Source organism: Oreochromis aureus, linkage group 12 (assembly GCF_013358895.1).
Source record: "Oreochromis aureus strain Israel breed Guangdong linkage group 12, ZZ_aureus, whole genome shotgun sequence".
NCBI lineage: Eukaryota > Metazoa > Chordata > Actinopteri > Cichliformes > Cichlidae > Oreochromis > Oreochromis aureus.
The window spans coordinates 21,641,990-21,665,559 of record NC_052953.1 but is presented as its reverse complement, the minus strand read 5'-3'; the positions used below and the strand labels follow the sequence as shown (position 1 = coordinate 21,665,559).

Here is a 23,570-nt window from a genome sequence, read left to right as displayed (position 1 = left end):
TGTAAAATCCACACATCAATTTAAAACAGACACTGCAAAACTGTCAGGATGGGACATTAAGGCCAATGATGGAAAAATATAGGACGGGCGTGGCTTTAAAGGAAAAAAGCCTCTGCATTTTAAATGTTTTAGTTATGAATTCACAGGAAAGACTTGCTTAAGTTTGACCAATAGACCGGATTTACACAAAACAGAAGAAAACAAACACACAGTTTCTTTCTGTAAATCTTTATGTGAATACAAGAAAAATCAGAAATCACAGTTTACTGCATCTTGTAGTAAATGTAAAATCAGTCTATTGCACCTATTCACACAAAAATCCCCCAGCCATAGTTAACACTGTTACAAACTCCTTGTCCTGCACTGAACCCACTGCAAGATGAAAGAGCGCTTTCTCCACATCTGTCAGCACATCTGTGATACACATCTGAATACACACTTCAAACACTTGAGTAATTTCAGGTTACAGGATAGATCTGAGAGATCGGGTGAGAGGAGCTTAAATGTGTTTTTCTCTATTGTTCGTCCCGTCTTGCATCTGTTACAGCTTCACTTTCATACGGACACAGATCTGAAACGAAGGAAAGAAATCAAACTGATGAGTCATTGTTTACATTAGATGTACTGCTTACTGTTTACGTGGATGGTGAACGCATCTCACCTGTAGTGTTTGCAAAGTATAAATCTAGTGTGAAGTTGAGGCACTCAGCCTGTTTCTTGAAGACTTCGAGATGAGAGGCCTCCAGTGTCCCAGTCTTTGCTGGAGGGAGGGGATGGCAGTGTTAACATTATTTTCAGCAGAGTGGCAAAAACAATAAAAAACAGTTTGAAACTAATTATTAACATTACAGAGTCCTAAAAGTTGGACACATATGGACACAGACAGGCGAATGCAACTCACTGAAGATCCTGAAGCTTTTTGTGGTTTTGCCGCCGACCTCTGACACCAAGTGGTCTGTCCAAAGCATGCAGTCGGGGCAAGTGGCCAGATGCTTGCCAATATGCTCATGACTGGAGGAGTTATAGTAATCTGTAAGATACAAATTAGATGGTTGCCATGTTGTTTTACATCACAATGAATATTTGATAATGCAAGTTTAACAACGTGATCTCTTACACGTGTCTGTGGAAGAGTTTCCTAAGAAGGTGGCAGTGACATTTCCATGATAACATTTGCCATCCCTGGTAAGGAGCAGGAAAAAAATAGAAGCACATGAAAAAACAAAGAAAAAAGTCAAGAGGTTAAAGTATGTTACTCATTTGATGCCTCAAAGCAGGGGTGTCAAACTCATCTCATTACAAAACTGTAAACCTTGTGAAAGTACAGTTAAAAGCTCAAAATGTATGCCCTCTTTCTCATCTTCATAAATTGTCCACTGGACCAGATTGGAGTCGTTGCTAGGCCGATTCTGGCCCACGGGCCTTATGTTTAACACCGCGGCCTTGAAGGTAGTACAAATCATTTTGAAAATATCGACAATTACGCTTTGTGTCCGAAGCGACTGAGCATGTCTTCACTGTCAGGTATGGGTGTCTGTTCGACCCAGAAGCTGTGCACAGTTTTAAGCTCTTTCAATTGCTCTTCGCTGTCTGATGTTGCAGCGTAAAATATCCATTTTCCCAAAAGCTAGAGAAAGATGAAAAAAAAGAAAAGTAAATTCAATTTTCAAAGAGATTCACAGCAGGTTCTAAAGAACCAGGAGGCGGAGTTTACCATCTTTACCACATGCATAAACATGCTCATAAATTGTTTCTGTGATCATACATAATAATAAGTTTATACATGCAAAATCACCAGTGGGACCTTTTTAACCATCCAAGGTCAAGTCTGTTTTTTTTTTTGTTTGTTTTTTTGCTAGAGCTAGGGGCATCAGCGATGACGATTCAGGCCTCAGGGAGTTAAAACAATTTAAACTCCGTTCAGCTTCATGGTGAATGTCTGTGCTGAGGACACTGTACCTTGCTACGACCCTCCAGAGGCTTAATGAGTTCTTCACAGCCTGGATCAGATGCACCAGAGAGCGAGGAGAGAGCCAGCAAAGCCAGACAACAATGAAGGAACATGACGACAAGTCAAATGACAGGCAGCTGTATACTACAGCAAGACCACAACAGCTGGACTCTTATAAGGAAGGGGGAATGACTGCAGCGGGGAAGTTACATAAGAGAGGAGGTGGTCTTTAATGGGATTGTGCAATGTTGGTACAGATAAAGATAAAGCTCTATTTAGTTTTTTTTTTTTTTTCTGTGGTGTGTGTGCGTTTGCAGAATAACAAAATGGAAAACAGCAAACAACATGAATGTGCTGCATTCCTGCAAAGGCTTCTCACAGACAAGTGAAACAGATATTCTCTTTATCTGTCAAGTATGGAGTGAGCATCAGCACAAGTATTTGACAGATTTGGGTATGGTGGCACAGAAACAAACTACTTCACAATAGCAATATAAAAATAGTAACATATGAAAATATTACAATGGGCACAGATGAATTTGTATCAAAAACAGCAACCAAGCCAAAGTAATGAATAACACACATAAATAACAACTGCTTGAGAGAGACCAAACAATTTATTTTCATCTGTTCCTTGGCAGAAAGTTAAGACAACTATTCTGCTTTAGGTTCCAATAAACAGAAGTAATGGATGCAGTCCCTTTGAAATGTCTACACAAAAGTCTACTTGTGCATATAGTTAGCTTTAACTCTTTTTTGTTTTGTATTCCAAAAGGTTTTCATTTTCTCCAGAGGATGTCTCCCTTTCAGTGGTTATCGATTGTTCACATTCATTTTCACAGACTGTTGGAATGTCGATGCTGGCCAAACGTTTCTTGCTAGAATGCAATGGCCTAATTTTGCGTGCATTATCTGTCGTCTTTATTTCGTACTGACATATACCTTTGCCTACTTCTTGTTTTGTTTTTAAGACATTTGTATGCAGTTCATCTATCATTGCAGTAATGCCCTCTGGAATGAATGCCCACTGTTTAAATGTGTCTAAAACAGCATTTAGTTTTCCAACCGCATCTTCTGTGCATTTTTTGTCTGTGCTTTCAACTACAGGAGTGTCATTCAAAGTTGATAAAGGACTTTTCAGAGAGTTTTTCATTTGTTTAAAATGGCTACAAGCCACCTTCAGGTAAGCACATGTGTTATAGTGAGAGAACGTACAACAAGTGCACTGAAGTGTTTCAGCCGATGCAAAAAAACACAGATTTCCAAACAAACTTGGCATTTTTATCACTTTCAAGTCCTCACAGTGTACAAAGTAATGCCTTTCTTTCACTGCAATTCTTGCCAAGGTAGAAATGTCTGTTTCCATGTTTGGATAGATGTCACTGTCAACCTCTGCTAATTTTGCAAGTAACACTAGATGCTTGCAAAGAAGTCCTCGTAAGCCATATGTACAGTTGCAGTAGGACTCAACAGGGCAGACATCATACACTATGTCTTCTCTTGACTCAGATGGGACTTGATATGCATTAACTCCATGGCTGTTCTTGACTGTAATTTTAAGAGCCCAACCACTTTCCATCAGTCTTGAAGCAGAGTCTGAAACTTGAGACAAGGTGTCAGCAAACCTGTTTTTCATGCGGCCCACATCTTGCAGGGTTTTTATGACTGACATGACTTTATGACTAACATTAAGAATTTTAAGTTATTAATAATATGTTGTGTTTTTGTATTAAGAAGCAATTATTTCTTCCCTTACAATGGCTAAGAAGGAACACTAAACCTATAAGCATATTTGGTTTCAGCATCTGTCTGTGAAAGAATCCCACTCACAAGTTCTACTGCACTGTGGGTGACACAATAGAATAGAATAATCCTTTAATTGTCCCACAAGGGGAAATTTGGTTGTAACAGCAGCCAAAAAGACACATATACAAACAAACAGGACACAGCACAGAAACATACACAATTTTTCTTACATATTTACATTAAGGACAATGGTTACTATATACAGAGAGTACTGTACAGTTATTAAATTAAATAAAAATAACTACAGATAAGAGGCAAACCAGGTTGTAGTGCGAATCGGTTGATTAACTTATTGCAGTTACAGTGCTGATGTAAACATCTATGATTGTTGGGAGCAGTTCTGATTGTACAGTCTGACAGCTGCAGGGAGGAAGGACCTGCGGAAACGCTCCTTCATGCATCTAGGATGCAGCAGTCTGTCACTGAAGGAGCTCTGCAGTTCAGCAACATTTACATGCATGGGGTGGGAGACTCTGTCCATCAGAGATGTTATTTTGGCCAGAGTCCTTCTGTCTCCCACCACCTGCACTGGGTCCAGGGTGCATCCCAGAACAGAGCTGGCCTTCCTGATGAGTTTATCCAACCTCTTCCTCTCAGCTGCCGATAAACCGCTGCTCCAACATACCACACTGTAAAAAATGACAGATGCCACCACAGAGTCATAGAAGGTCTTTAAAAGCGCTCCCTGTACTCCAAATGACCTCAGCCGCCTCAGCAGGTAGAGTCTGCTCTGACCCTTCCTGTAAATGATGATGGCCTGCACAGCTTAAGTAATTGTTTTGATAAGCAAGATAAGAAGCCAGTTTTAGAAATCATTTCAAAAATCAATTTTGTATCTCTCTGTAACTTTTTTTAGCAACTGAAAGTTATTATGCTCTTAGTGTAATCAAGAAATCAAAATGTGAAATAGACAAATTACACTTACAGATGTGCAAGCTTTCAGCTTACAAAAGAAAGAAATGATTTCATTTCTCTTTTGGGTGTTAGAAAGCCCATGGACCCCAGACTCAGATTTTGAAAGCCATCGATTAGCAGCCTGTTAATGTAAGAGAAAAAAAGTTAATCTGGAGAGAGAGACAGAGGAGCAGCTGTACAAAAAGCATAAAAGAAAGCTGACGTCCAAAAATAACTTTGTCACTCACTGGACAAGAGGACCTGTGCATTACAGAAATCTACCAGGCAAACATATTTTAAATGTCAAAAGAGCTTTGGGAAGCAGCCACCAGAAGATGAGTGCACTGTGGTCTTAAATGGATGGACATAGTCACTCAACATTTTATCCCTTTATATTCATTAACCTGAGTAGGTGAATATCACAATGAGGCAAATCATAACAACAGGACGCTGTTGTAAAAATGTGTTTCAGGTGCATCTTAGACAACGTGAAAAGAAAACAATGTGGTTTACCTGCAAGACATGGCACCAGCATAGAAGGATAGCTGACTCTGGAAAAACCTTCTGCAAAGCATTTATTTCCGCAAAGTCTTTGTCAACCATAAATGCTCTACAGAAAAAAAGAAAACACTAAATGAGATTAAACAGTATGAAAATGTTTTTGCTATCTCGAAGCACCACTTCAATGCCAAATTAAACATTTCAACTCACAAGTAGATATATAAAATACTGCATACAGCCTATAGGAATAACTTTAACAACTAGAAAGGAATGTTTTTTGCAGCCCATGCTGCAGCTATAGCATTAGATTCTGGCATGTTATAACTTTTTTGAAAAGGAATTATTTCAAAATTAATAGCTGTCAATGTATTATTTACCTCGGGGAAGTTGGTAAATGCTCACAAACTATTCCAAGAACGATTTCCAGGGTTTTCTGACTTTCGTTGCTGACAATAGCATAGGCCACAGGGACTCCACGCCCATGATCATCTCTTACAACAAGTGTGAATAAGGGAAATGAATACTGGTTAACACAATGCGTGGTGTCAACAAATACTAACTGTTTTGCATAGTTCTCCATGTTTGATTTCATTACAGGTGTCTGCAAAACAATCATTAGTTCTTGATCAGATGTGTATGGTTGATAGAAGAGAACATGTTCTTGATGTTTTCCATTAAGTAAGGTATGTACACTTTGACTGTCTCTACAGTTAAAGTGCTTCTTCCTCATCATGCAGGTTCTAACACTGTCAATGTCATGTGGTGTGACAAAATGCTCTCTGTTGTGAAGATCTCTGTGTCCATGTTCTTTGGCCCATTTATGACATTCGGTTAGTATGATGGCTGGCTTAGTTCCAAGGGAAAGCAGTTCCTCAATCTTCCTCCTCAAATCACTGGAAATATTGTTGAAATGTGCGTCTTTTGGGTCCGAAGGATCATGCCCATCATGCTTATCATATGTAAGCTGCACGATGACTGTGTGGTCTTTCCAACATTTGAGTACTTTAAATGAAACATAGGCCTTACAGCCCACTGCTCTGTAGCTGTTTCGACTTTTTTTTCCAGCTCTGATGCAGTTGAATTTGTAATAGTCTCTTTTCCTGTCTTTACCTGAGGCCACATTTAAACATTTATAATGTCCATGAAGGGTTAATGAGTTCAATTTTTCTAACACAACACTGAATGGGTCCTCCTGGCATTGTGACACATGCACACAAAGTTGTGTATCTTTTCCAGTTCTTTTTTTTTCGTCATTCAGGACACTTCTTCTAATTATATCGTCTATTTCTGGTGGAAAAATAACAAAGGTTTAATTAGTCAATATTCATTAATTCATTTTAACTTGTTTTGGGGTTTTTTGCAATACAATGTAAATATTAAATATAATATTAAAACAATATATATATAATATACAGTGGCGGTCCTAGCCTGTTTGGCGCCCTGGGCGAACACTCCCTCTGGCGCCCCCACACACACACACAAAAACATGTTAGGGATTGTACATTAACATAAAACTGTTGTCCACACACACATTTGAAGAGAGAGAGAGTATGCATAGTATGCAAACGGCTACCAAACAGCCATCATAATTATTCATACAATGAGAACAGGACAAATCAACAACTGACAATGACTAATTAATATTAAAATCTGTAACATAATGTATTGTTTGGAGTTTAGTCTGTTACTGTTACTATTTTTACCATTTCTTCTTGGGGCAACTGTAACCCACATTATTTCCTTAGGGATTAATAAAGTATTCTGATTCTGATTGTTTCAGGATGACCTGCCATTATCCAATGACACATCTGCTTACCTGTATCATTTGTTCGTTTCTCCTCCTCTTCTTTTCTATTTTTTCTAAACTGAGGACCTGATGACTTTGAACTTTTCTTGTCCATCTTCCATTGGTTTTCATTTTGCACTCCAGTCTGAACACCCATCCCTCAACCAGAGGATCACCACAACATAACCTAACAGACCTACACCTTAGTTCACAGATTAACTTTGTCTAGGGTGTATTTCTGGGATTTCACACAACCCAGGATTCAAATCATGAATACATAATGGGCTTGGATTTACAACATTATGAATGAAATGTGCTCTATTTGGAAGCAGCAGGTCTCCCTCCCCTTTCGACGGGTTATGTGTGAGACTTTAAATCATCAAACTGTAAATTATAAATTTTAAATTGTTATTGATCCCTTTACCCCGAGTCCTAAAGTGTATATTTATTTTCTTACTCTACTATATTTATTGTTCGTTTATTTGCACTGCTGTAACTGGAGCCTCGTCGTCTCGTCTCTCTATATACGGACTGTATGTAGCGGAGATGACAAAGTTTACTTTGACTTCAGCAGCGCGCAGGCGCACCGAGGGCTCTCACGCTGAGTTTTCGTGTATAGAATTTCGAAAAAACATCGGTGCAAATTATAAGTCTGTATCATAAAGTCCGATTTCGTGTTTGTTGTTTTGTTTTTATTTTGTTTTATTTTGCGAGTTGGTTATTAGATGCTGCTCCAGCCAGCCAGAGAATCCCCCGCCGCCCCGCCCTCTCCTCCCTGTGCCGCAAGCAGCAGGCGCACCTCGCAAACGGAGGGCGCCCTTACTCCCAGCAAATGGGCGATAAAAAACCGATCGGTGCCAATGACATTACCAATATGCGCTGGCTGCCGTCGGGGCAGCATGAGTACGAGCATTTTTTTTTAATTATTTTTTTTGTGCCGATGCCCGTGATGCCGCCCCCCATCACGATGCCGCCCCGGGCAACCGCCCGTGTCGCCCGTATCTAAAACCGCTACTGATAATATAAAACAAACAGCGGCTAAAAGAAATGCCTAAACTTTCATATGGTATGTCTCTGGCAACTTTAACACGATGTCCCTGGGACAACATTTACAGTGTAAATGTTGTCCCAGGGATCAGATCGTGTTGTCCCAGGGACATCGTGTAATTTACACGATGTCCCTGGGACAACTTTAACACGATGTCCCTGGGACAACATTTACACGATGTCCCAGGACAAATTTGTAAATTTCGGGATTACTGTTAATCTCCATAGAATCAAGAACTCATGTCCAGTTTCACAGCTATGGACCAGTTAATTATGTTTCCAGGTGATATTTTGATTCATAGATTCAGCACACAACCATTAGTCTAGGCCTTTTAGTTCAAATTCTCTTCACTTATGTTTGTAAAATGATCAGGGAAGCTACTGCAATTTTGCCTGACATTGTTATGACAGCTATATTCACCTGTACATTTATTATATATCATAATATATTGACGGGAGAGCTATATTCACCTGTACTTTCATAATAAATCATAATACATTGACACGCAGTCTGGAGAACACTGGTTCGCAAGTAGCCTATCACTAGCAAACAAACAGCTATCCATTTCAAGGAAAACATATGTATTATGCTTACCGTTTATTAAAGAAAAGTATCTTGAGAGGAATTGAAATTGCTGGATCAGCGGACAAAAGGCGGTTTCTCGAAGAACATTTGTTTTTTTAAGGCGAAGTCGCAAAAGTATGACGTCACAAGAAGGTGATTGGTTACTTGTAATGTGGACCCTGGAAGAACATTAATTATGATGATGTGGGAACAACGCCAACACGACGATATCAGATCGTCCCCGCTACACAACCCCTGACATGTACAACTCTTGTTTTTCTTCTGTGTTACCCAAGACATGAAAACAAAAAGCTATAATGACTGAATTATATTGTATTGAATGTAGAACTAGAACTGTTGGGATTTATCATATATAATCATGTATAACCATTACAGGCATTAAACACTGTCCACTCTGCTATATCTTTAAAAATAATAAATAATTAATTAACACTTAGAACACAAATCTTACTTATTCCAAGCTATTATGTGCATTCAGAGCTATTCTAATTTGTTTTTATTTTGTTACATTGTAGGTGCAATTGTAATGTACTCATATTCATGTAGTCCTTTTTTTAGTCATACCACTCAAAGAGCATTTAACTACAAGTCGCGCTTTAACTAAGGCCCTGCGACTGATTAGTGACCTGTCCAGGGTGTACTGTGACAGCTGGGATAGGCTCCAGCCCCACTGCAACCCAGAATTAGATGAGTGGAAGATGATGGGATGGAGATTCCCTCATTATCCTTCAAAGACCAGCGTGTGTCTGTCCCTGCAGGAAACTGTGCTCAGAGATTTGAGAACGCAGACTGTTCTCATGTTTGGGCGGCTCTGCCTCAGGAGGTAGAGCAGGTTATCTACCCATCAGAAGGTCGGTGGTTCGATCACTGGCTTCTCTGGTCTGGACATTAAAGCATTCTTGAACAAGATTCTGAACTCTGTCTTCTGAGTATATGAATGTTAGGTTATGGATAGAAAGACGTATTTTGGTGAATGAGAATTATAGGACGAAAGTTCTTTGAGTTCATTTCTCATGGCAGTGTTGAGGTCTTCCCACACTGGTGGGTCAAATTTTTGTATCTGAATAGATAGAAAAATTTGTATTTGTATTTCAAATTGTTTATATTTTTGGTCACTCAGAAGGAAAAGACACCAAATGTCAGGATAAAAGAATGACATTTAGGGGTTTTTTACTGATGACAAATGTCAAACAAGGTCAAATTTAACTAGAATAAGTTGTAAAGGTTAATCTGTAAATAAGCAAAGTTAGTTACCACAACAAGGGAGAAAATGCCACAGCAGCTGGAAAAAAGAAGGAGATATTTGCATGGTGGCTATTATAAGTATTCCTGAACTACTAATGTGTCCTTTGTACAGGAATAGTCTTTTATGAAATGTGAGGTATGAAGTAGAAAATATGAATATATTTATTATCTAAATATTTGATATCAAGAAGAAAAGGGACTGGCAGATCCTCCCACAGTTAAAATTTATGCTAGTCAATAGTTGGGCTGTGTTTTATCCCTCAGACATGAATAGAGGACCCCAGTGAGGTCAGAGGTCATTCTCAAGAGGCTCATTTGTCAGGACTACAGTGAAGGGGCTCAGTGTATCTCTGCTTGGAATTCAACCAAATTTGGGGAGACCTACACTAAAAATCCCCTGTCACAAAGGCATTGCACATGTTGAAAAAAACAGATGAGTGTTTGTGTGTGTGTCGTTCTTTTTATTTTCAGGCCTTGTTTAGTGTGAGAGAGGCTGTGCAAGGAGGTGCTCGCATACTGAAAGATGGAGGGGATGGAGGTCCTATTCAGACTTTGCCAGCTGGCTGTTATATAACAAGATAAATGGGACACAAGCCCGACTGACTGGATGCATTAAGTGAAAGACTCCTCCTGAAACCAGAGGAAGGAAAAGAGAGGGAGAGAGAGAATTATTAATGTGATTATAAAGTCACGTTATGGTGCAACATACATTACATTAGTTTACAGTAAGTGTTATTATGGTTTGGTTCAGCATAAGTCTGCATGAAATTAGTGTATGTCAACATAATGTCCTGTGGAGTGATGGGTGCACAGCTTGGTGTGTGTGTGTGTGTGTGTGTGTGTGTGTGTGTGTGTGTGTGTGTGTGTGTGTGTGTGTGTGTGTGTGTGTGTGTGTGTGTGTGTGTGTGTGTGTGTGTGTGTGTGCACGTGTGGCCCAGCCCACTGTTACAAAACATGTCCCTCAGTTCCCTTTGAGGAGGCTCTAGCTGGCAGTGGGGTCCCTGACGTTAGTGTTGCTCCCTGGCCGCCTGCTGTCTGGACCATGGCTGCACAGCAGGTTATAGTTCTGCTGGCTCTCGCCTCCCTGGGTGTCGCATCTAAACCGGACTGTAAAGAGCTGGTCAAGCCTCTGGTGCTGGACAGCCACAGCCCTGTGAGTATGAGCAACCATTTGTTATGAACCAGTCATAACAGTGATGCATATTAATGTGAACTGAATAGCTGAATCTTGTGTTATTGGTGGGATTGTTGCAAAGTAAAGATCCCAGTATATGTTATTCTTATTATTCTTCATCCGCGAACTAGTCTCACATCATTTGCCGTAGACACACTGTTCATACGCCAAAACGACGGGCTTGATCATGTGCTGCATGCTTCTATTCAGATTTTTAAATTTTCATGCAGTTTCTGAAATATTCCACTTTTTCTGTTAATAAAGTCCCATTGACTTTGAATGGAGAGGCAGCACTCACTCACTTTTCTGCTTTCACTCTCCTTCCTCTGGGCCCATTTTCTTTCACGTCATTCGCCCATTCAGACGTCGTTGTCACACCACGATGAATATCACGAATGTGCCAAAAACAATATCGCGTTTTTCCACAGTAACTTCTAAGGTCTTTAAATTATTTTCAAAGATGTCACAAAGATATCTCTCAAATCCCTCCCCCATTCAGCTGAGCAATAGTGAAAACTAAGTAGGTCAGAGTGAGAAAAGCACCAAAGCTCGCCTGAAAATTGTCTGTTTAACCTGCCGCTGTGACCGTCATTTTCACCCTTCAGCCATCCTTTTATCTTCAAAACAGAGCTACGCTTGTCTTCTTTTCAAGGAGCCCTTCCCACACATGCATACTTCTTGAACCGGAGCCGTTTGTTTCAGAGGAATGGTATTTTGAATTTCTGTTCACTCCCTGTTTATTATCTCCAACCAGTTTTGGACAAAAAAAACCCCCAACCTTTTTTAACTCGCTCCCCTGACCTCACTTTAAGGTCTACACACACCAAAATCCATAGATGTGTGGAACAATGTCTTGGGATGCTAACAGTTTTTTAAACAGATGAATACCACTTTTGTTTCCCATTTTATATACATCATTTTGTGATAGACAGAGAGACGGGGTCACTGCTCTCATTTCACACCCTCACTCTTTTGAATATCATTTGTTGATTGGTTTGTCTGTGTCCAACCACAGTCCCGCTCGCTCGTCCTCAGTGGCATACTTCTCACTTGCTGGCCTCTCCCTCGTATGCTGAAGGTCATCAGTTCATGTCAGCATGGGACATTTTTTTTCTCTTTCTCTGCTTCTCAGTAAACACATTTTTACAATTTACTATTTACAGCATCCCACACCTGTGTTCACCCTACAGCAACAAGCTATTTGCTGGATGTAATGAGGTTGCAGGTTGAAATATTTTACAGATAATTTTAATACTGATTTTAATCTCACTCACTTTTTAACCCTTGTATGGTGTTCGGGTCTGTGAGACCCATGCCATTTAGAGGCCGTTGCCCCTTTAGGCAGTATATAACATCAAAACCTGCAAAATATGGTATAAGGATATGTACACTTGATTAGAACTGATTTTATTTTTTTTATAACATTTTATTGACAAACAACGAGAAGCACATTAATTCATAAATGCGATCGAACAAAGGTAAAAGGAAAAAATTAACCATGTTTGCTGTTCACATGGCTCGTAATTGGGATAAAGTAAACATCTGTTGAGTAATTTAACATAAAATTGTTTGATAGTGTTAATTGGAAAGTCAAAACTCTAGCGGGTCCACCAGACCCATGAACACTGGCTGAGTAACAAAAATACGAACACCATACAAGGGTTAAGTAGATTTAGACAAAGTTACTACTTCCTTGTCTCTCTTTTGTGTGCTGAAGGCCGTCAGTTGGAGTACAACATGGGACATTTTTCATCATGTCATCTCTTTCTCACTTTGTCAATATGAACATACAGTCTGGGTAACATAAACACATCAACTTTACAGTGTCCGCCACTTTATTAGGTACATCTGTTTTCACAGGCTATTTACGTACAACCTTTTTACTCCACAACAAGCCAAAGTCCGAGTCTACCAGTAGCAACCATCCCACTGCAGTTCCCCGAGAAATTGCATGGTCTGTTTACTATTGCAATTTGAAACAATGTGATTAACAAAGCTATCACACCATAAAGCAAATGTTCCTTGGAGTTTTTAAACACCAAAGAAAGTTTCAGCTGGTCAGTAATAGCTGGAAGCTTGCATCCATGTGCATCATTTTTATATTCGTGAACCTCGAGTACTTCCACCGTCCTGTGCACCTGGTGAATCTTGCATGTAAGCTACATTAATGTGTCCCCTACTAGAAGGATTCCAACACAGCAGTTCTCACTGATTATAGAGCAGAAAAATTATGATTTAGAAGAGCCTCAAAGTAAAATATTATGATTATTTATTTTAATCTTAGGGAAAGGGACTCATCTACCTCTGGGTTAATCCATGTTTTTGGGGAGGCCAAATGCCGTGTCTGTAGTCACAGCAGAGTAAAACAATAAAGTAATACATTTTTACAACACTTTTTTTCTAACCAGGCTATGAGAGAAAGTTGTATTCTGTTGAAAAATAAAGTCTGGTCACATCTAACAGAAACAGCAAAGTCCTGAGAGTCGATTGGATTTTATTTTTCTCTCTGTGTGCTGGAAGATTTATGGAAAGTGGGTGCTTCACGTGGCATCCTGGGACGATCCGGGCCTGAAGGACGACATATTGTCAGTGAACAGCTCCTGGTTGGATGTGTCAGCGTCCTCGGAGAGCGGCGTCATCACTATCTACTGGGCTGACCGCCTGTGAGTGTCGTGTGTTTCATGTGTGAACATACTGATGTGGTCCAGTTGAGAGTGTATAGTAAAGCGTTGTTGTTATCTCAACACAGGAATGGAAATAAATGTCTTCAGGGCATAGCCAACGCCACCATCTCAGGAATGACAAGTCACACCACCTGTATGTGTCTGTTATTTTTCCTCTGACTCACTGAGTTGGTGATGTGTGCCGCAGGTTTCATTTCTTTTAATCGCTGGGGGTTATAGTCAGAGTTATGTTTAGTTTATTTGTTTTTTTCACAGATAACATCAATGGTCACACTTCCTATCATGACGGGAAGTACTATGAGACCTGTAGCAACTGCCTCCTGTCTGAAGACACCACTCTCCTCCCTGACGGCAAGTCAAAGGGGCGATACTTCTTCCTGTTCAGTAAGTCGTTTTTCAAACCTTCATCTCTTATTTTAGCAGCAACACACAGGTTAATATTTAGCACATACTGCTTTAAATAACCGCCTTTCTTTCCCTGTCCTCTTCTTTCTTTCTTGAAAAGCACGGACCGGCGCTCTGGAAGCTTCTGAGTTGGAGACCTTCAAGAACCAGGCAGAATGTCTTAAATTCCCCTCAGAGTACCACTTTACAAGCGAAGGTCAGCCGCCATTTAGGCGTGTTCCCAGCATCCAATGTGACCATCACAAACACTATTCTCATTTTGTGATTTCCTCTTTCGTCAGATCTTTGTCCTGATGACAGGGCGACCGCGTCAACTGCCGTCAAGAATACAGAGAAAGAGCAACCTGAGATAGAGCCTAATGTGCAGTAAAGTAGAGCAAAGAGGTGCCACAGCTCTCTGAACACCAAGATAAATCTTCCTTTAAATGTACTAAATAGTGCTGTAGTGTGATCTACATGTGCTGCCATACAATGTTGTGCTGCATAATAACTTTTTAATACACTATGTTGTCTTTCCAACTAAGAAAAATCAAGTCTAAATGCCCAGTTTAAATCCTTTTAGTGGTATTTGTACAAATCTAGTTCCCACTGGTTGTGTGCGGCAAATAAAAAGGACTAACTTCTCCGTCTGTGTTCTAGTCATTTATTTTCTGATCACCATCACACTGCTGTTCCCCAAAGCATCAACAAAGACTGTTGCTGAATAACATCAGTGTTAGAGGGGAGAGAAAAGATGTTAAACTCTTAAACTGTCAGCACACAGAGTCCAGAACGCCCCCACAGGGAAACATCCTTCATTCTGCTGCAGAAAAGCTGCTCCAGGTCCTTTTTGAAAGATTTCAACAGCCCAAGACAAGATGTGGCACTTTGCCTGAGTTCATTCAGGAGCAGTGACGTGGGCAACAGAGGGCTATTGAGCTCGCCTTTCAGTGCCGAGAAGAAAAAGAGGGGGGAAAAGAAGAAGAAAACTGCATGGTCATTAGGAAACCTTCTCTGGTGCATTTGGGCCTGCAGAAAGCCCCTCCACCCCCAGACCCTCTCCTCCTCCTCCTCCTCTTCCCCCTCCTTCAGGATTAGCACTCACACAGAAACAACTTTTTGTGTGAAGCCCAGAGGGAAAATGAATCAGAGTTAGACGTTTTCTGTTACAGGTTCGGCAAACATCCCTGTGGCTGACCATGGCTCTGCCTGTTGTTGTATTCCTGTTGGCTCTCATTGCCCTGGGTGCAGCATCTGCACCTGACTGTAAGGAGCTCGTAAAGCCTTTTATGCCAGAGGACCCCAAACAGGTAAGTCACCTAGTGTCTTTGCTTTCTCTGTCTTATTTACAACAATGGTGCTGGAGTTTTTTTTAAAACATGTAAGGACCTTTATTTTATTTTTATTTTTTTTGTGCATCAAGGTGTTTGGAAAATGGATTTATGTGATGGGAGCTGGGGACCCCAAACAGTACCACAAAGCACTGGAGTCTCTGAAAAGCTCCTGGATAGACTTGTCCCCGACTTCCAGCGATCAGACTGTGACTTTGCGATGGAGAGATCACTGCTTGTGAGTTTGCTGATTATGTTATTTTAATATGTTAAGCAGACTTATGTATTTAATGCATTTCAGTATTAAAAGTGAAACATTTAAATTTAGGTGTGAAAGCCAGATTCTGTCACCTTGTCGCCTTGTTGTTTCTCAGTAACCGGTGCATCGTGGGGGAGGCAAATGCCACCATCTCAGGGATTGCTACCACATTTCGCAGTGAGTGAGCTACAGCTAGATGAATTTGTCTTCACAACAGACAATAGATTTCTACTATAATAACCCAACGCTGTACTTTGAAAGAAAATCTGTCAGACCACAAAGGGCACATCCTGCAGACTTGCTCTGACTGCCTCCTGTGGACCGACACCTTCCGAAATGGGGACGTCACTGGCAGATACATCCTGCAGTTCAGTGAGTCCTGCACTTCTCAGCACATCAAGTCAGGGTTTCAACCTGGATTTTGACATTCTCTCTTTGCTTGCAGCGAGGACAGGGAAAATCGATCCCAAACATGTGGAAATTTTCAAGAAACAAGTTGGGTGCTTGAACTTCCCAGAGGACTACCACAGCTATGATGGCAAAACAGGTCAGCAGCTATCCAAAAACCTCCAACAACAGAGTTTTAACTCCCACAGGGTGGAGATTCTGCCCTGGGAAATGTCATATTTAAGCGCAATAGTTTTTAGGTCTTCATTATTTTTGGATTGATTCCATAAAATACAATGCACATGGTGAGGAAATGAGGCCACCGTTCTCCATCCTGCTCAGGGAAACGGTCACATTTTGTTTCTCTTCTTTTTCCTGCAGAACTGTGCCCCGATGTCAAGGAGAGCACGCAGGAATAAAGAGGAGGCAACGAGATCCACAAAGCTGCATGCATTAAAAGAAAATACATACAGTGTTGTCGTATGTGCTGTCTGTATGCTCTGACGTCATGAATGCCAGGACATCAAGTTATAAATGATTTAATCTCCTTTAAATATTTACTCACAAAACCTGTAACTGCATCGTGTTGTGAAAACCACATCGACAGCTGATTTTGTCATATCACAACGCAGTTATTGAAACTGTTTTTATTAACAGTGCACTAACTGTCATACCTATTATTCACTGGAAACACAGATGTGTTGAATATAAAATAAAAAGATATTGTTAAATGTTTTTCTTACTGTGGAATGAATCCAATATATTCCACACTGTCAAAGTGGTGAGTACATTTTATAAAAGATAAAAGAAGACAACTGCTTGCATGTAAACACTGATGCTACCAATGTGCTTGTTCTGATACAAATAAACCCAGCACTGCCACTGGGGTCTAAAGTCAGCACCACATCGAGTTGCATACTTCTTCTAATCCACCTCGTGCACTTCTTGAAAACATCTCGAGCAAACACAGAAGTAGTCTGTTATAGTGTGGATATGGCTGAGAGCCCGAACAGTTTTTCAGTCCTCGTGTCTTAAGCCATCAGCCTGCTGTAATGGCTCCCCATTTCAGTCTGAACGCTTTCCATTTTGCACGATCTGCTGCTCTCTGTCAGCCTGCTGGTTCTTGTGCTGCTTGTGTGTGAGCCAATCTCACCCTGTCCCGGTCGCCTGCATCTGAGCAGTGCCACCACCTGCTTCTGGCACTGAGAGGACCCGAAGTAATAGAGGACCGGATCCAGACAGCAGCTGAAGCTTCCTATGCACATGGAGAGCAGGTATGCCTGGTAAGAACTGCTGCTAGCCTTGTGCGCCAGTTGAACATAGTGAACCATGAGGATGATGTTGGTGGGGGTGAAACAGACCACAAACACCAGCAGCACAACCACAGCCATCACCACAGCGCGAGTCTTCTTGGAGCGGTTCTGCACGTTGGCTTCAGCCAGAGCCTGAATGATGCGTACGTAGCAGACAACGGTGAATATAAAAGGGATGAAGAAGAACACGGAGGAGTAGATGGGGAAGAAGTAAAGATAGTAAGACTGTAGTTTTCCTACGTCCTGCACATCATGGCATGTGGTGATGCCCAGAGACGATATATGTAAGGTCTGCTCTGAGATCAGCAGGGGGCACACTCCTCCCAGGGATAAGAGCCACATAGCAGCGCACACAGCTGAAGCCGTCTGAGGGCTGCGCCACGTGAGCGAGTTCATGGGGTAAACCACAGCCAGGAAACGGTCAATGCTGATGCACATCACAAGCAGGACGGAGCAGTACATGTTACAGTGGAAGGCAGCAGTGACGGCTCTGCACATGAAGGATCCGTAGATCCAGTTGTTGCCGTGATAATGGTAGGCGATCTTAAAGGGAAGGAGCAGCCCGAACAGCAGGTCAGCACAGGCCAGGTTGAGCATGTAGATCACCGCCGGCTTCTTGGGGCGGATTTGGCGCACGAACATCATCATGGCAAGAAGGTTAAGGGGCACGCTGATGATGAAGACGAAGATGTAAACGGTGGGGATGAAACGTGTGGCCAAGCTACCCTCGAGAAATGCTTTGGTCTCCTCCGAGACATAATAGTGCTTTCGCGGATGATGGGGGTGAGGGGGGTGTACTTTACTGGACTCCTGCATCGATCCTGAGCCTTCATCATCTAAGAGTGACAGGTCTAGGTAGTCTGCTGCATCATCTCCAACCATTACAAAGTGGCCAGAAAAAGTCCGCAGAAAGGGAGTGGAGCCTTAAAAGAAACAGGAAAATGAAGTAGAAATGTATGGAACGCCAGGACTGCCATAATGAATTACTTAAATACACCATTAAATAATTAATTAAATGTGGCAATAATTAATTAAAATGGGAATTAATTAATTAAATAAATAGTTATGACACATGTAATTAATTAATTATTGACACATTTAATTAATTATTTATGTATTTCATATTTTAATTAATTATTGACACATTTAATTAATTAATTATTGACACATTTAATTAATTATTTATGTATTTCACATTTTAATTAATTATTGACACATTTAATTAATTATTTAATGATATATTTATTTATTTCATTTTGGCAGTCCTGGCGCCTGGCTCTCATCATGAATTAATTTTATCTGTCAGCCTCACCCATCAAACTCACGGGGCGGGGTTAACGCTGCCCATGCAGCTTCTCTAACATTTGATTGGTTGCCGTGCAATGTAAGTCAAAACAGGTCGATCCTAGATAATCGATTGCTTCTGTAGACTTGGGGCAGCCAGGTATCCCAGAATGCGTTTCAAATCACAGGCAGCAATGGTGGTGGTGTAGTTTTAAAATACCCGTTTTTCTGTCACCAACTACACTTTTAACAGTGTTTTAGCCGCGAATGTCGCGCCGTAATCTTCACATGTCTGGTCAGGTTGTCAACATAGAACATGTTTGCAAAAGTGCTCAGATGTTTTCAGAGATTTCAGTAGCTCTGCTAACAGTCAGCGTGCAGAGTGCACCGAGGGGTTACGTCAACCGGTTTGTTTACATATTCCACTCTCCGTGTTCCACATGTTGCATTCGCAGATTCGCATTTTCACCGAACGATCGTCTCTTTCCGCCTGGTCTTGTGTCTCTGTGCTTCTGTAACATAAAGAACGAGCTGACATGTTTCTCAGGACACCAGCGATCAGCTCAGCAGGCCCTCAGTTTACCTGCATGCGTCCTCCTCACCTGTCAGCTGTTTAACACCTGCTGCTAATTCAAGAAACACGCCCACGCTACCTGGTGATAGTCACAGTTTAACTGGGCAGCCGGTGCTGATATAACGCAATGTCAGCGCATTTTTCTGCACAACATAAGTAAATATAGTATTTTTCCCGAGCGCAGAGCTGCTGGAGCTTGTTTCCCAACAGAGGACTTTATAGGCGAACCCACTTTATCGGCAGCTGATGTCCAATTACCTGCACACAGCTTTGAAACCTCACCTGAGTTTTAGCTCTCAGTGGTTAAACGCTGGACTTAATTCACTCAGGTTTTGTCTGTCGGGTCACGTTTACTTCGCTGTTTTATTTACAACTGAGCAAATCGGTTTGGCTCAAATTAAAGTTATGTTTCATAACTGCAGAGTTTTACAGACGTTTAATGGTTCACTGGCACATGTGTTAGACTGAACTATTCGCTTTTCTTTATCTGGTGTGTTTCGGATTTAACAGTGAATTTTGAGATTAAACTGACTTTTAAAATGTTTTTATACAAAGAGGAAAGAGAAGGCGCATTTCCACCGAGAGGAGCAGTTTGCAACAGCATGTTCAAGATGAAGACTGCAACCTGGACAGAAATATTATATCATCTGTTTTTAATAGTTATTTAACTGTATTCTAAGCACCAGCTATGTTAGAATTTTTAGAGTTTACTTAACTAAAAATAAATGAGCTTAACATATAATTTGTGTGATTTCTCTCTCTCTCTCTCTCTCTCTCTCTCTCTCTCTCTCTCTCTCTCTCTCTTTTTTTTTTTTTTTTTTTTTTTTTTTTTTTTTTTGCTTTTTCGGTCATGTTATGTTTAACTGTCAAAGGTTTGTTACAAACTATGAAACACATCGTGCAGACTTCTGGATGTTAGAAGAAAACTAATACTGCTCATGAATGAGACTAAAGGCAGGAAGGTGTCCTTTAAAACTAAACATGTTAATAGGACCTCCCTATTTATATCGTAGTTTATGATATAGCACGTGTATTTCAGTAATAGCCTACTGATTTCAGCAGCTCACATGGGCGTTATCTGTGATACTCCTTAACTATAATTTATCCAAGTTAACGTCAGTTAACCATTCAGACAGTTCTTTTGCAATGAAAAACATAAACACCCATGCTGCGTAATGTTTACATTATAGCTGCTTATGCAGCTATAATGTGAACGCAGACTGAGTCTATGTTTGATGTTTGCTTTATATCTAATCTTCCTCTCAAACATTTAAACAGCAGCGAGTCTGCAGCTGAGGGAATACAAACTCAAATTGTCGGAACAGGTTCGATCGTGGATTCATTTGGTAATTTATTAAATGTATAACTGTTAGTCTAATTTGCTGCTGAGTCTCTTACACTGATGAAAATGCAGATAACACAGATCACGAACACCTGTTCAACCAATCACTTTCATTCCACTTTGATCTGCGACAAACTGACGGTTCATCTCTGTTACAGTGTTGCGTTAGACTGCTATATTTTTGTGTTCTTTATGCTGTAGATTTTCACGTCTCTGGAATAGTTGGCAGTATTAAGGATGCTTTTCTGTAAAATCATATTGATATGACCCGTGACATATTCGTAGATGACAGTTAGTCAGTCAGCTGGGAAACTCTGTGTTAACTCAGAGATCTGAAGATATCGTGGAGAGATGCTGATCTTGCTCCGTGGTGTACAGGTCACCCTCATGATTAATATTCACAATAAAAATATTAGCCGAACATCATGAAGTCTGTATGTGTTTCATAGTGTCGAACAACCTTTGTACAGTTAAAGCCAGCAGCTACTACATGACGGAAACACCAACGTTTTCTCTTTTATGCGTTTATACGCAGGTCACGCTGATTACTGAACAGAAACCCAAAGATCAACTGTTAATCGAATTTATTTGCTCTCTCTCTCCTTAAACATGTTTTTAATGTTAGTTATAATTCAGAATTGGCGACTGAAACACGTGGGACACATAAGAACATCAGGAAATAAAACCCCGATAAATATAACCTTAGTAAAAGAAGTCAGTGTCAGCGGGGTTATTACAGCTGTGTACCGGGGCCTGCGCTTTGTCGGCGGTAACAACAGCTCGATTGCTTGCGGGCGGCGGGTCTATCCCACGCTTTGCCGTGAGACTGGGCAGACATCTCCGAAATCATCGAAGCACTTTTTTGCAAAGAGGCTGTATCTTGACAAACCGATCAGACATATGAAGATTAAACCACTACATTCTCGGCTAAAAAAATATTAAAACGGTATTTGGTGACACACAAACAGGGTTTTCAAAGTTCAGTTCTGCCGGTTGTTGTGGGCTAAAAACAATGGCCACCAGGCCAAAGCAATGGTTTTGAGTCGATCAGCGTTAACCCCGCCCACTGAGTTTGATGGGTGAGGCTGACAGATAAAATTAATTCATGATGAGAGCCAGGCGCCAGGACTGCCAAAATGAAATAAATAAATATATCATGAAATAATTAATTAAATGTGTCAATAATTAATTAATTAAATGTGTCAATAATTAATTAAAATGTGAAATACACAAATAATTAATTAAATGTGTCAATAATTAATTAATTACATGTGTCATAACTATGTATTTAATTAATTAATTCCCATTTTAATTAATTATTGCCACATTTAATTAATTATTTAATGGTGTATTTAAGTAATTCATTATGGCAGTCCTGGCGTTCCATAATGTGGTTACGCCAAACAACAATCTAAAAACATTTACACTAGGAGCAGTTTGGAAAAGCAGATTTGTTTTATCTGATCAGATTGTTAAATGCATCCATCAGGTTCAAGCTCGTCCTAATGCCCCCATATTATTTTAGAAAGTCCGGTTTAGTAAAATAAACTGTCCGATAAATTTATTACATGCATCCATATCATGAGGGTGATTCTGTTAGGCACGCTTTAATTACCCAAAAGTTAACTCAAAATGCATTAATGCATTTTGATAAAAAAAAAACAAAACAAGGGTTTTCTCATAAAATACTGCAAATAAATAAATAAAATTTCCACTTTTTTGTTTTAATTAGTTGACTAACCAGTAGAGATCACACGTTTCCGTGTCCCCACTGACCATTGCTACAATTTAAATCCATTTTAAAATCTATAGAAAATGTAACTATTACTCAACTTTTAGTGCCAAAATATAATTATATGCACATTATTTTAACTATAAATAAATTTATTCTATGAAGTACCAATATTTACACACATCCTCCAGTTTGCTTCGAACCCAGTAACGCCATACCATTTACCTGCTACAAAACGTTTTTGACATGAGCACCAAAAAGGTGACATCACCGAGTCTGTTGAAGTGCAAAGAGAATCAAATGCCACTATATTATCTTACCTATTTATTTATTCACAGAACATTGTTGAGCTTTGTTATTGCTTTAATGTATGGGCTTGTCCTTTTAAATTTTTAGCAGCCTCTAAGGGTTAAAGTAATTTAATTTAAGTAAATTTAATTCTGATTGTATATTTGTCAGATGACAATACATGTTTTTTTCCTAGTTAAATTGCTCTAAGAATAAATATGTGCCCCCCCCCCCCCTTTTAAAAATATTATTTTAAAACTTATTTCATCAGGCTCAACGCTTCAATTGTTATATGAATAAATGGTTAAAGCAAAACAACATTGCTGAAAACATGAATTTTATGATATCCAGAAATAAAATGCAGTAAAGGTGTGTACTTACTAAATAGTGCTACCATTAACCAAAAACGTCAACCCTGTCACTTTCAACCCTCTTGTTTTTTGCTTTACTGCAGTGAGATTGTGTTCAGTTTTCTGAACATTCTTTCACTCCTTCCTGCGCAGTGATCTAGTTAAAAGTAGATGTTTAAACTGATCCTGCATGTGTTTCTGGGGGAGCTACAAATAAGTAAATTTTACTCTGGCCCTAAGAGAGTACAAGGCAAACTCTAGACATCATCATCATCATGTTAAAGTCTTAGGAAAATTACTTACCATTTCCAGATGGGAGCGCCGAGCTTTGAACAGAAAATACAAACAAGCAAATTAAGAGGTGATGCATGGCTTTACTGTAAATCCTCCTAATATTTAGCAGGAGAGTAGAAATTATGTTTGCTGAAGAGCTGCTGAAAGCGCCGTTATTAAAGGCAGGAAACTCCACCTCCTCTCCAACTGCATATTCCCTATCATTTAACAAGAACCATGAGTAATGTCACAGTGACGTGGATCTTCAAGCCAAACGAAAGCACAAGTGTGTTTTTCCAACAGTCAAAGGTTGCCAGACCAAAGGGGAAAGCACATCACTAAAAATGGATGCATGACAAAAGCACCAAAACAACTACTA

General features: G+C 40.1%; 3 protein-coding genes across 8 annotated transcripts; 1 reads left to right on the top strand and 2 right to left on the bottom strand.

The window, feature by feature from the left end:
- Positions 1–212: 212 nt before the first annotated feature.
- On the bottom strand, positions 213–3,893 carry LOC120442966. 2 transcript variants are annotated; one of them, XM_039620382.1, is made up of 6 exons: positions 1,960–2,132; positions 1,485–1,627; positions 1,118–1,182; positions 902–1,030; positions 662–760; positions 213–571 (listed from the first exon to the last, which is right to left on the bottom strand). In XM_039620382.1, the coding sequence occupies exons 1-6, from the start codon at positions 2,062–2,064 to the stop codon at positions 516–518; spliced, it is 597 nt and encodes a 198-aa protein (XP_039476316.1). In that variant the 5' UTR covers positions 2,065–2,132; the 3' UTR covers positions 213–515. The 2 variants fall into 2 exon arrangements, 1 of the variants encoding a protein (XP_039476316.1); XR_005615022.1 differs by lacking the exons at positions 213–571; positions 662–760; positions 1,485–1,627 and having other exon boundaries at positions 960–1,030; positions 1,960–3,893.
- Positions 3,894–4,330: 437 nt separating this feature from the next.
- On the bottom strand, positions 4,331–23,474 carry f2r (coagulation factor II (thrombin) receptor). 5 transcript variants are annotated; one of them, XR_005615185.1, is made up of 5 exons: positions 8,581–9,837; positions 5,530–6,439; positions 5,165–5,261; positions 4,683–4,793; positions 4,331–4,386 (listed from the first exon to the last, which is right to left on the bottom strand). XR_005615185.1 is itself a non-coding variant. In XM_039621162.1 (5 exons), the coding sequence occupies exons 1-5, from the start codon at positions 23,286–23,288 to the stop codon at positions 4,351–4,353; spliced, it is 1,221 nt and encodes a 406-aa protein (XP_039477096.1). In that variant the 5' UTR covers positions 23,289–23,474; the 3' UTR covers positions 4,331–4,350. The 5 variants fall into 5 exon arrangements, 3 of the variants coding, with proteins under 3 accessions (XP_039477096.1, XP_039477095.1, XP_031589673.2); XM_039621162.1 differs by lacking the exon at positions 8,581–9,837 and adding an exon at positions 23,222–23,474; XR_005615186.1 differs by lacking the exon at positions 5,530–6,439.
- On the top strand, positions 10,782–14,704 carry LOC116317429. The gene is made up of 6 exons (XM_031736189.2): positions 10,782–10,969; positions 13,511–13,653; positions 13,740–13,807; positions 13,930–14,058; positions 14,180–14,275; positions 14,361–14,704. The coding sequence occupies exons 1-6, from the start codon at positions 10,859–10,861 to the stop codon at positions 14,447–14,449; spliced, it is 636 nt and encodes a 211-aa protein (XP_031592049.2). The 5' UTR covers positions 10,782–10,858; the 3' UTR covers positions 14,450–14,704.
- Positions 23,475–23,570: the final 96 nt, after the last annotated feature.